This window comes from Carcharodon carcharias, chromosome 23 (genome assembly GCF_017639515.1).
Source record: "Carcharodon carcharias isolate sCarCar2 chromosome 23, sCarCar2.pri, whole genome shotgun sequence".
Lineage (NCBI taxonomy): Eukaryota > Metazoa > Chordata > Chondrichthyes > Lamniformes > Lamnidae > Carcharodon > Carcharodon carcharias.
The window spans coordinates 14,968,917-14,981,643 of NC_054489.1; the positions used below are offsets into that span (position 1 = coordinate 14,968,917).

Here is a 12,727-nt window from a genome sequence, read left to right on the forward strand (position 1 = left end):
TCCGATGTATTATAACAATAGGTGCAGTTTGTTTAAAATTTAAACTGTTTAACTCAGTGTGATTAATTTGATCCAATCCTGTTAGTTGAGGTTAAATGGGCTATTGGATTTCATTAACTTCCATAAGTTTACTTTTAGTCCCTGTGCGCTCCAGTATTAGCAACAGAGCACATAGCCACCTGCTGGTTTGTTAAAACAGCAACAGTTTTTCCATTACTAAAACATGGAGCTGAAGGCACAGTGGATTAGTATCTCTGCCGTCTGTGGTTTTGAAACCAGCCTAGATTGATGAAATCAAAATCTCATTATTTTTGGCCAGAATTGTGATTATTTAGAATAGCCTCAATCAAGACTGACTTTGAAGCTTCAGGATAAACTGTCTGTAATTTGGTAGGAATGCTCAGAGGCACCACAGGATTGTTTCTTGTGGCTGCTGAAGACTGACCTAAGGTTGCATTGTTGGGACAGAATAGAACAGGATGTTCAGCCTGTGACTCCATGAAGCCCTGGAAATGCAGCCTTAAAGTGTAGATAATTGTGTCATATTTGTGCTTCTGGATCTTATCAGTAGACTTGTCCCATTTGAATTTTGCTGTTCCGGAGGTTTGTATAGGGCTGATTTAGTGCAGTTACATCACTTACTGTCAGCAACTTGAGCTGCATGCAAATTTATGAGAACATCAATTTAAACTTTGTGACCACTGAGGCTGCTTGGTACATAATAATGAGGCCACAAAGACAAAAAGCTTGGATACAGTGTGGAAGTTTTAAGCTGCCTTCTACTAGAAGCACATGACGATGATGACACTGGTTGCCGAAAAGCACACACCTTTATCAAATTTCAGAAACACTAAAATTATTGTGGTGTAAAGCTTTTGATCTTGGAAACTCGGACTTGATCTTGACCATATTATTGTAATGACTGGCAATAATTCTGATTTGTTTTAATTGGGTCTTAAGATTCTTTTGTGTTCTTCACTCAATTTGCTACGGTGTTTTGTAACTAAAAGGTTTGTTTTCTTCGTTTTACCCTATACTCCAGTCGCCATAGTTTAACAGGATCTTTTCCTTGAGCTGCTTATATTTTAATTAGACGAAAACTCTGTTTAAAAGCTACTGCATGTAAAATGAAATCATTTAGCACCTGTTCGGAACGTGCTGTACTCGCACTGTTCCCAATTAGGATGAAGAGCTTCACGTTTTTGTCTTCCCCCCCCTCCTCCAGCTGTGCGAACTGGGAACTTGGCCAAGTTTAACCAGGTTTTAGAGCAGTTTGGCGAGAAGTTTCAGACTGACGGCACCTACACGCTGATCATCCGCCTGCGACACAATGTCATCAAAACAGGTCAGCATTCAATCTAAGAATTCAGCAGTTTTTCATCCGCTGCCCATTTAGTTACTTTGGCACCTGCTGCCAGGCCAGGACATCTAGACTGACCGTCACATTTGGAAAATTCATATTCCAGTTCTTGTTTTGCTCTCATTTTTCTAGCAATCTTGCTCGAGCCACCTGGAGTGGTGTCAGCTCAGTAAAGTGGATGTTCTGAGGAGAATGGAACTGAGCCACACCAACCACAATTTTGATCTGGTTTGAATTTCAGTCCACGTTGATCTCGGCTAGGGTTGGAGTCGGGAAACTGCGGTTCCATGTCCCTGAGTGGGGAGAGAGAAAATTAGCCAATGTTCCTGTTTCTACCCACAATCCAGTGCTGGAAAGGGCATCTGTATAAGCAGCACAGAATACGTTAGTCTCAGTCATTATTGTCCACTCGGTTCATTTGATTGACAAGGTTGCAGTTAGTAATTTAAAGGTATTGTTGGTTATAGAAACCCAGATCCGCATGGATGTGAAACCAAAGCACAGCTAGTCTAATTTGGCGTTACACTGGCAATCCCATTCAGAGAACACAAATACTGGTGGTATAGGAGATGTAAAATTCATGAGTGGAGTAATAAATCTGAGGCTTAAGGTGCACTGTCAAAGCATAGAGGAGGGTATCAGTTATTTTATGCTCGCGTCTAAGGTGTCCCAGTGCAGGACCAGCCTCTGTACTTTGTAGCCGAAAAAAATAAATGTCTGCTATATAAGGCAGTTAACATTTCAACCCTAACTTCAAAGAGCAGCAGTTGACTGAACATCATGTGGTTTGCCGGTTTTACAGTGAGGTCTCGATGTCAAAAAGAACAAGCTTGTATTTATATAATGGTTTAGGCTGGTAATTGACTCTCTAGCATCTGTTCTGCTGCTCTCCTTCTGCTCTCTCACTGTTTTCTTCCCCCCTCTCTCTCACTCTCTTTCTCTTTCTTTATTTTTGTTGTCTGCCTTACAGGTTGATTTAAGATGTGAATTCTGGTCAACTCTTTGCTCCCTCTGACTAGTGGCAGGAGGCACAGTCACAAAATTAATGTTCTGCTTTTTCAGTTGGCACGGTGACTTATGGAACAGTTGCCCTGAATGTAATTTGTTTGAATTTAATATATGTTTGGTGCTTTATTCACTGCTGCTGCAGCACAGGGATTGAAACTGGACCTCTTCTTCCATCGATACGGTTTTTAAGGCTGCAAAGTCTTGGAGAGTTGAGACAGCATTTTAAAATATCCAGATATTAGAGAAAAAGCAGGAGCAGACTAAGAACTGGAGAGGCCAGTGGCAGATTGAGAGCCTGAGAGATGGAACCAGTAGCCTGGGAGGGAAAGAGTCCAGAGCTACAGGATTATCTTCTAAAATGAATCAGATATACGACTGTCTTCCTCTATTTAATGCACTGCCCTTCAAAATAAAAGCCCCGATATCTTTAGTATGTTTTGTTAATGCTTGCTGTAAAAGTGTAATCCCTGAAAAATTAAACATTTGAATCATATGCACTTTTTAAAATCTCTTCTCTTTCCCCTACAGGTGTAAGGATGATTAGTTTATCTTACTCCCGCATCTCTCTCACTGACATAGCACAGAAACTGCAGCTGGACAGTCCTGAAGATGCTGAGTTTATAGTCGCCAAGGTAACTTCAATAGGAGGGGTTAAAAAAAGAGTTTGGTTGCTAGAATTCTGAAATTCAAACAAAAAGTACAGTGAACGGACAGCAGATCAATCAGTAACCAAAAGATATAGATTCATGTTTCAGGATCTATTTTTAACTTTTTTTTACTTTCTATTTTACTTTCTGAAATTCTTCAATATTTTGATTGGAAAGTTAAAAATAGAATGTTAAAAATAGAAATTTCCCTCAAACCAATATTGTCTTTTTGATCACTTATAATACATGGGGCCATGGGTTGGAAGATCAGTGTGCTGTGAATTGATGGGTTGTTTATATGAGATCCAGTTTTCAAGAAGGTGGCACTTCCTTGTGGGTTTGGGAAATAGCTTCTCTGGGTCAGTCTTAACAACACCCAGCCTCCAGTCATAAATGTATGCTGCGCTCCTGGTTGGAAAATGAAACGTGATACTGAAAACTAAGGAGGAGTGATGGGAAAATTAAAATAATGTGGGAAAAATGTAATTGGCACAGTGGTGGTTTTTACCTATTGAGAATTTGGAATGGAATTTAATCACTGAGGGAGCTAGCATAGCATCAGCGGGACAGGGGTGGTGGTGCTCAGCTGGTAGACTGAGAAGAAAGTCTGATGAGGGGGAGTATTTTGAGTGGTTCTCCATCTGACTGTCAGCAACAGTGTTACCGGTGGCCTCTTGTTAAGCAGAGAGAAAATCTTCCAATGAATATCCAGTGACTCCTGCTGTAAAGTATATTTTGGTTCCAGTTAAGGTTGGCCTCAGTGGTGGCCTGACATTCTTGAACCCTCTGATACCATTCACTTTCTAGCCTCTTGCATGAAGAGTGCCTGCTTAAGTCAGAAACTGAGGGGCTGTTGACACTTGCAAAACCCAGCAGGATACACCACTTTCAAAAGAGGAAGGGAGAAAGGTACATCAGGGAGGGGGGTGCGTGGAGAAGCATTCTAATTTTCTTTTTTTAACCAGGCCATTCGTGATGGAGTGATTGAAGCCTCTATTAACCATGAGAGAGGATACGTCCAGTCTAAAGAGACCATCGACATTTATGGCACAAGAGAGCCTCAACTGGCATTCCACCAGAGAATCTCCTTCTGTTTGGATATCCACAACATGTCTGTCAAAGTAAGGCAGAAACACACCAGGCTCCTTTCCATAGTTGATTGAATTGAACTTTTAGAATGATAAATGAACAACTAAGACTGGCGTGAATGTAGAATTATTTCTGATCCGTAGTTTTCAGATTAGAGTGATACATAAGTCAGCCTTTTTTAAACTTAAGGTTTTGATTACAGTGGACAGCTCAACATCTCATTCGTTTGACTGTTTGGGTTGTTGTTCACGTAGACCAAGTGCTCTTCTCAGCAAAAATTACTCCTCCATATTCTTTCTACTACCTTTCCTGCTTATAGATCGAAAATCTGTGCAGAATTTGCGCGAGGGCGCAGAAGCATTTGTTTCTATTGGAATGTGTGTGTCGCTGGCAAGGCCAGCATTTATTACCCATCCCTAGTTGCCCTTGAGAAGGTGAGCAACCTTGTTGACAATTAAGTGACTTGATAGGCCATTTCAGAAGACAATTAAGAGTCAACCTTATTGCTGTGGGTCTGAAGTCACGTACAGATCAGACTGGGTAAGAAAAGCAGATTTCTTTCCCTAAAGGATATTAGTGAACCAGGTGTTTTTGTATGACAGTCTGCTGGTTATATGGCCACCATTACTGATACACTAGCCATTTTTTTTTATTAATTCCAGATTTATTTAATTAATTGAATTTAAATTCCCAGCTGCCTTGTGGGACATGAACTCATCCCCCTGCCTCTGGGTGAATAGTTCAGTAACATAACCACTATGTTACTGTTCCTGACGAGGAATGAACTGTCAGTGAGGAACCTATTGAAGTGGTGCAGTTTATATGGATTTGGTAGAATCTGATTCTCTAGAAAATGTCTTTTTTCTTTAACTTCTAATCTCTAGTTTGTAAAAAATATTCCTATTCAGCAAAAGGATTATGTGGCAAGATTATTTTGCAACAATTGATGCCATTTTCTTTAAAAGTTATCTTATTTGAAGGCTAGCATTGTGTGGCCCAGTGCCACATCTGTGCAGCTGCACTGGGATTATTGGCTTTGAAGTGAGTGAGATATCTGTAGCCACAAAGTTCTCGATTTACTAACCTATTTTGGAGCAGTTAGAGCTTTGTGATGGAACGCATTCAGGCCTGACTGGAAACAAAATTCAGTACTTTAGTTCTGGAGCTAACAGGATTTGCCCCAAGACAGTTCTATTGTATCAGAACATTAAGACAAGCTTATCATTTAGAACTTTATTGTTTCTCAACCCTAGAAATCTCAAATGTTCACTTCTGCTTTACAGGCAATGCGATTCCCACCCAAGTCATACAACAAAGATCTGGAGTCAGCCGAGGTAAGGTTTCCATTGTTCTTTTTTTATTCTTTCATAGGATGTGGGTGTCACTGGCTAGGCCAACATTTGTTGTCCATCCCTAACTGCTCTTGAGAAGGTGGTGGTGAGCCTGGCGTGGATAGAAGATTGGCTAGCGAACAGGAAACGGAGAATAGGCATAATAGGGTCTCTTTCTGGTCGGCAGGATTTAACGAGTAGTGTACCATAGGGATCAGTGCTGAGGCCTCAACTTTTTTACAATTTATGTCAATGATTTGGATGAAGGGATCGAAGGAATGGTTGCTAAATTTGCTGTTGACACAAATATAGGTAGGAAAGTAAGTTGTGAAGAGGACTTAGAGGCTACAAGGGGACGTAGACAGATTGTGAGTGGGTAAGGTTCTGGCAATTGGAGTATATAATGTGGGCAAATGTGAAAATTGTCCATTTTGGCAGGAAGAATGAAAAAGAAGCATGTTATCTAAATGGTGAGAGATTCGGAGAGATCTGGGTGTCCTAGTGCATGAGTCACAACAGGCTAGGATGCAGGTACAGCAAGTAATTAGGAAAGCTAATAGAATGTTACTGTTTATTGCGAGGGGAATTGAATATAAAAGTAGGGAGGTTATGCTTCAGTTATACAGGGCACTGGTGAGACCACATCTGGAGTATTGTGTACAGTATTGGTCTCCTTATTGAAGGATGTAAATGCATTAGAAGCAGTTCAGAAAAGACTTACTCGACTAATACCTGGAGTGGATGGGTTATCATATGAGGGAATGTTGGACAGGCTATGTTTGTATCCACTGGAGTTTAGAAGAGTAAGAGGTGGCTTGATTGAAACCTTTAAGGTTGTGGAGAGGATGTTTCCTCTTGTGGGAGAATCTAGAACTAGGGGTCACTGTTTAAAAATAAGGTGTCGCCATTTAAGACAGATGAAGAGAAATTTTTTTTCTCTGAGGGTCGTGAGTCTTTGGAACTCCCTTTCTCAAAAGGTGGTGGAAGCAGAGTCTTTGAATATTTTCAGGGCAGAGGTAGATAAATTCTTTATAAACAAGGGGGTGAAAGACTATCGGGAGTAGACGGGAGGTTACAGTCAGATCAGCCGTGATCTTATTGAATGGCAGAGTAGGCTCGAGGGGCCAAGTGACCTACTCCTGCTCCTAATTCATATGTTCTTGTGCATTATTAAGGATGAGATTTCAGAATACTTGGAAGTGCATGGTAAAATTGGGCAAAGTCAGCATGGTTTCATCAAGGGGAGGTCATGCCTGACAAATCTCTTAGAATTCTTTGAGGAGGTAACGAGTAGGTTAGACAAAGGAGAGCCAATGGATGTTATCTACTTGGACTTCCAGAAAGCCTTTGACAAGGTGCTGCACAGGAGGCTGCTCAGTAAGATAAGAGCCCATGGTGTTAGAGGCAAGGTACTAGCATGGATAGAAGATTGGCTGTCTGGCAGGAGGCAGAGAGTGGGGATAAGGGAGTCCTTCTCAGGCTGTGTTGGGACCACAACTTTTCACTTTATACATTAATGATCTAGATGAAGGAACTGAGGGCATCCTGGCTAAGTTTACAGATGATACAAAGATAGGTGGAGGGACAGGTAGTATTGAGGAGGCGGGGAGGCTGCAGAAGGATTTGGACAGGTTAGGAGAATGGGCAAAGAAGTGGCAGATGGAATACAACGTGGGGAAGTGTGAGGTCATGCACTTTGGTAGGAAGAATAGAGGCATAGACTATTTTCTAAATGGGGAGAGAATTCAGAAATCTGGAGTGCAAAGGGACTTGGGAGTCCTAGTCCAGGATTCTGTTAAGATTAACTTGCAGGTTGAGTCGGTAGTTAGGAAGGCAAATACAATGTTGGCATTTATTTCGAGAGGACTAGAATATAAAAGCAGGGATGTGCTGCTGAGGCTTTATAAGGCTCTGGTCAGACCACATTTAGAATATTGAGAGCAATTTTGGGCCCCGTATCTCAGGAAGGATGTTCTGGTCCTGGAGAGGGTCCAGAGTAGGTTCACGAGAATGATCCCAGGAATGAAAGGCTTAACATATGAGGAACGTTTGATGACTCTGGGTCTATACTCGATGGAGTTTAGAAGGATGAGGGGGGATCTGATTGAAACTAACAGAATACCAAAAGGCCTGGATAGATTGGACGTAGGGAAGATGTTTCCATTAGTAGGAGAGACTAGGACCCGAGGGCACAGCCTCAGAGTAAAGGGAAGACCTTTTGGAACAGAGATGAGGAGAAATTTCTTTAGCCAGAGAGTGGTGAATCTATGGAATTCATTGCCACAGAAGGCTGTGAAGGCCAGGTCATTGAGTGTATTTAAGACCGAGATAGATAGGTTCTTGATTGGTAAGGGGATCAAAGGTTACGGGGAAAGGGCGGGAGATTGGGGTTGAGAAACTTATCAGCCATGATTGAATGGCAGAGCAGACTCGATGGGCTGAATGGCCTAATTTCTGCTCCTATGTATTATGGTCTTATGGACACCCACATTGCTGTTAGGAAGGGAGTTCTAGGATTTTGATCCAGCGACAGTGAAGCAACGGAAAAATAGTTCCAAGTCAGGATGGTATGTGGCTTGAGGGGGATCTTGCAGGTGGTGGTGGTGTTCCTATGCACCTGCTACCCTTGTCTTCTGGGTGGTATAGGTTGCAGGTTTGGAAATTGCTGTTGAAAAAGCCTCGGAGAGTTGCTACAGTGCATGTTATAAATGGTACACACTGCTGCCGCTGTGTGCCGGTAGTGGAAGGAGTGAATGTTAAGGTTGTGGATGGGATGTCAATCAAGCATCCTGCTGTGTCCTGGATGGTGCCAAGTTTCTTGTGTTGTTGGAGCTACTCTCATCCAGGCAAGTGGATCATATTCCATCACACACCTGACTTGTGCCTTGTAGATGGTGGACAGACTTGGGGCAGTCATGAGGTGAGTTACTTGTCTCAGAATTCCCAGCTTCTGACCTGCTCTTGTAGCCACTGTATTTATATGGCTGGTCCATATAAATTGATGAAAGTAACAAATGTGATTATAGGGAACAAAAACAGAATTACCTGGAAAAACTCAGCAGGTCTGGCAGCATCGGCGGAGAAGAAAAGAGTTGACGTTTCGAGTCCTCATGACCCTTCGACAGAACTTGAGTGGACTCACTCAAGTTCTGTCGAAGGGTCATGAGGACTCGAAACGTCAACTCTTTTCTCTTCGCCGATGCTGCCAGATCTGCTGAGTTTTTCCAGGTAATTCTGTTTTTGTTTTGGATTTCCAGCATCTGCAGTTTTTTTGTTTTTATCTCTGTGATTATAGGGAAGCTGTTTGAGGCTTTGATGTGGGAGCGGGGGAAAGCAACATAATAGATGATTTGGAAGGACTGATTTAAAGATCCAGCTTCCGAAGGGAATGTTATGACTAATTCAGCAGATTTCTTCAAGGAGGTTACACCTCTATTTGGTAAATATCAGGCAGTGGATGTTCTCTAACTAGATTTCAGGGAGGCAGGTATTCAATGTAACAATTGTAAAATGTGTTCCCATGGGATAGATGCAGAGTAATAGGCTAGGGGTTTGCTGTGTAACTGAAAAGTAGATTGCAAAATTGGCAAAGTGTGGGAAGGTGGCACGTTGGAACTGGTTGCTGATGCCATTGATCAGGGTTAATGTTGATACTAATACTTTTGAATATAACTTAGAGGACAGATAATTTCCAAGGTGCCTATGCTTGTGGATACCACCAAATTGGATGCAGCGAGCAGTAATGTTAATGTGTGATCACCTAAAGGGATTTGGGCAAGTTTAATCAATGGGCAGACAGATGCCGATGGAGTTCAAAACATTATGGTCAAAGTGATGAAATTAGGTAGAAGACAGAAATGAGCACATATTAAGTGATCACCTGGAATGCACTGCCTGAGAGTGTGGTGGTGGCAAAGTTGATCGTGGCTTTTAAAAGGAAACTGGATAGTTATTTGAAGAGAAATTCGCAAAACTACAGGGAAAGGCAGGGGGAGTGGGACTAGCTGAGCTGCTCTTACAGAGAGTGTGTAGAGACATGATGGCCAGAATGGCCTCCTTTGACGTAATCGTTCTGTGACCTGCTTCAAGTGACAGAGGAAGAATGAGATTTCAGGGAGTTTGTTGGATAGATTGTTGAAATCAATTTTGCACCCAACTTTGAATATTGGGCGTATAGCTAAAGGTCCGATTTGTAGGACTGAGACTGATGTTGATGAAGCTGTTAAAGCCAAATCCGGGCAAATGTATTTAATTTGGTGTTCTGTATTATGAGGAAGGTGTAGAATTATTGTTGGGAATATCAAAGATAGCCAGGACGTTAACTCCTGAACTTGAGGAAAATTATGCAGGAGTCTACATTCCCTGGGCATCACCCTGTAACTGAGCAAGACTTAGTGGAGGCTGTTAAAATTTTGACGGCCATGGGGAACTTGGATTCGGGAACATTCTTCTGGTGACATGGGATTCAAGGAAACTATTTAAAATTAAGGGGGTCAAATGAAAATAGGAAATTTAAGCAGCTTTTAAATAAAATTAGGATAATGGAACGTGGAATAGAAAACCATAGCGAGGTTTTAAAAAGGAATTGGATGAATTCCTACGGGAGATGTGATAGAGGACCATTAATTTCAGGCTTCAAGCAAACAGTTCATAAAGTTGCTTATTATGGTGGAGTTATTATTGGGTGAGATCCCAGACACGCTACAGTTCCAACATCCATCACTGAAGTGGTCCCTGGTGCCATCCTTCCTGCTCACTCGGGGTCAGTACAACACAGCCAGACATAAGCATTTTGGCTTTAAAGCAGATTTCATTTTTTATTCCCTTGGAAAACCAGTTATCTTTAAATAAGTGAAGACTGCCTTATATAAATCTGTAAGGTGTCACTTATTTACAATAACCACCTAGTTGAAGTAAATTGTTTCACCCCTTGTGTGGACATAACCTTTCAGCCATCTCAAACCAGTCTTTATGCAACTTCTGACAATACTGTACTGTACAATACTGAAAGAAGAAAATTTTAAATCTGGATAGAAATAGTTTAGCCACACCACAAGGCTATGGAATTCAGCATTAAGACAAAACTATATTAGCAATGTTTTTAGTTGGCATGGACTTGTTGGGCCAAATAGTGCTCTTCTGTGCCATAATGGCTCTGTGACTCTCGTTAACATAGCACTTTTGCATCAGTAGGTTCTGGGTTCAGCTCCCACTCCCAAGACTTGAGCCTGTAACAGTGGTTTAGCAGACCAGTGCAACAACTGTACCACACTGAGACAGTGCTGCTTTTTAGAGGTGCCATCCTTCCAATGAAACATTGAGTCAATGCCTCATTTCTTTTAAAAACAAAAAAAACTGCGGATGCTGGAAATCCAAAACAAAAACAGAATTACCTGGAAAAACTCAGCAGGTCTGGCAGCATCGGCGGAGAAGAAAAGAGTTGACGTTTCGAGTCCTCATGACCCTTCGACAGAAGGGTCATGAGGACTCGAAACGTCAACTCTTTTCTTCTCCGCCGATGCTGCCAGACCTGCTGAGTTTTTCCAGGTAATTCTGTTTTTGCCTCATTTCTTTTGTTGATTCAGATAAATTTTAAAGATCCCACGGCACCGTTTGAAGAAGAGCAGGAAATTCTCTCTGTCCTACCCAACATTTCTCCTTGATTCAAATACATCGAAAGAGAAGCAGATTAACTGATCTTTTTAGCTGCTTTTGGCATCTTCATGTACAAAACCCAGCTGTACCTACCTAACAGGAGTCACTGCACTTCAGAGTAATTAATTATATTGGAAGTATTTTAGAAACATTTCTGCGAAACATGATTCAGATCCATAGCTCTATATGAATAAAGGTCTCTCTTCTGTCTTTCAAATGAATTCACGTGAATCTGTTGTACAAATTTCAAATGTCCCTTACTTAATGCCTTACAGGAACGGCGTGAGCGGGAACAACAAGATCTGGAGTTTGCGAAAGAAATGGCAGAAGATGATGATGATGGATTCCCATGAACCTTTGTGGGATATTGATTCTGAAATATTTGGTATACTGTAACTGCAAACAGTAAAGATAAATAAAACCAGAATCGTGACTTTAAAGTATGGTGGAAACCCTTTAATAGACTCAAGTCAGCCAGCATGTTTGAGAATGGGAGTGTTATACCCTGTCCAGGTTTGACTCATGTTTACCTGCTTTTATTTCTTTTCATTCGCTGTTATCATCCTCGGAATAGTTACCTTTGTCCCTTTAAGCCTTGTAAACAATAACTTACTGATGATAAATATATGGTCAATAAAACCTTAAATATTTGTGATTTTTTAAAAAAAATTCTCTTCACGTGGGCTACTAAAACGACAGAGAGAATTCCACTGGGACCAGTCAAACCAGATTTTAGCATCATCAGTTGTATGTTGTGTTCCGAATGGTTTAAATAGTCAAGAATTATCAGTTCTCAGCCCTCAAAGTTGAGCGGTTCCTGAGAATTGCTGATAAATAACATATAACACATGGGGGCCTGACAACTGATTCAAGGTTAACTTTTGCCAAGGGTCCATATTTATCCTTTGAAAATATTGCATTGACATTACTTTTTCAATAAATATCAACTTTCTGGCCTCGTGTATGTGCTGGGGGCATCAGAAATGATAAGACCATAACCTTGTGTGATGGCATATTGGGGAAAGATGGCCACGAGCCAAGATGCACTGATCAGGAATGCTTTAAGGTTCAATCTCCGGTCTCTGCTGATTCAGCTCATTTCAGCTGCAGTGATAGAAGGGGTTGCTACAATTGGCCTGAGAGTCTCTGGACTAGCAATAACACTCGCACCAAATCATTATCCAATGACTCACATTGAAAATGCATGTGTGTGCGCATCAATTTAGGATAGGATTGGGCTTGGTTGTCGATACTCACTATTTAGGTTAACAATGAAGATCTCTCAATGATTGGATGAAGGTGCTAAACTCCCTTTGACAGTTTCAACCTGGATCTTTATTTGATGACTGAGCATCAATCCTTCTATCTGCATAAGGATATTTATCCTTTCAACATTGATCATTGATTAGTTATCAGAATTGAGGTTCCCCTCTTGTTTCCATCTTTCCTATTTCAGTAACGTCAAGACCATGTTATAAAGCCCCTATGGCTGTCCAGCTAAGATTTACTATTAGCACAGAATAGGACCAAGGACTTAAATAAAAACCAGAAAATGCTGGAAAAACTCAGCAAGTCTGACAGCCTCTGTGGAGAGAGAAACAGTTAATGTTTCGAGTTGAATATGAGAACTGTTTCTG

General features: G+C 41.3%; 1 protein-coding gene across 1 annotated transcript in view; it reads left to right on the top strand.

Annotated features, from left to right (window-relative positions):
• The window catches only part of psmd3 (proteasome 26S subunit, non-ATPase 3), a 35,797-nt gene extending 24,068 nt beyond the window's left edge, over positions 1-11,729 (top strand). Inside the window, exons 8-12 of the mRNA XM_041173424.1 lie at positions 1,226-1,345; positions 2,897-3,000; positions 3,981-4,136; positions 5,388-5,438; positions 11,366-11,729. Of these exons, the coding sequence (XP_041029358.1) occupies positions 1,226-1,345; positions 2,897-3,000; positions 3,981-4,136; positions 5,388-5,438; positions 11,366-11,443 (509 nt within the window). The 3' untranslated portion in view covers positions 11,444-11,729. The remainder of the gene's footprint in view (positions 1-1,225; positions 1,346-2,896; positions 3,001-3,980; positions 4,137-5,387; positions 5,439-11,365) is intronic.
• Positions 11,730-12,727: the final 998 nt, after the last annotated feature.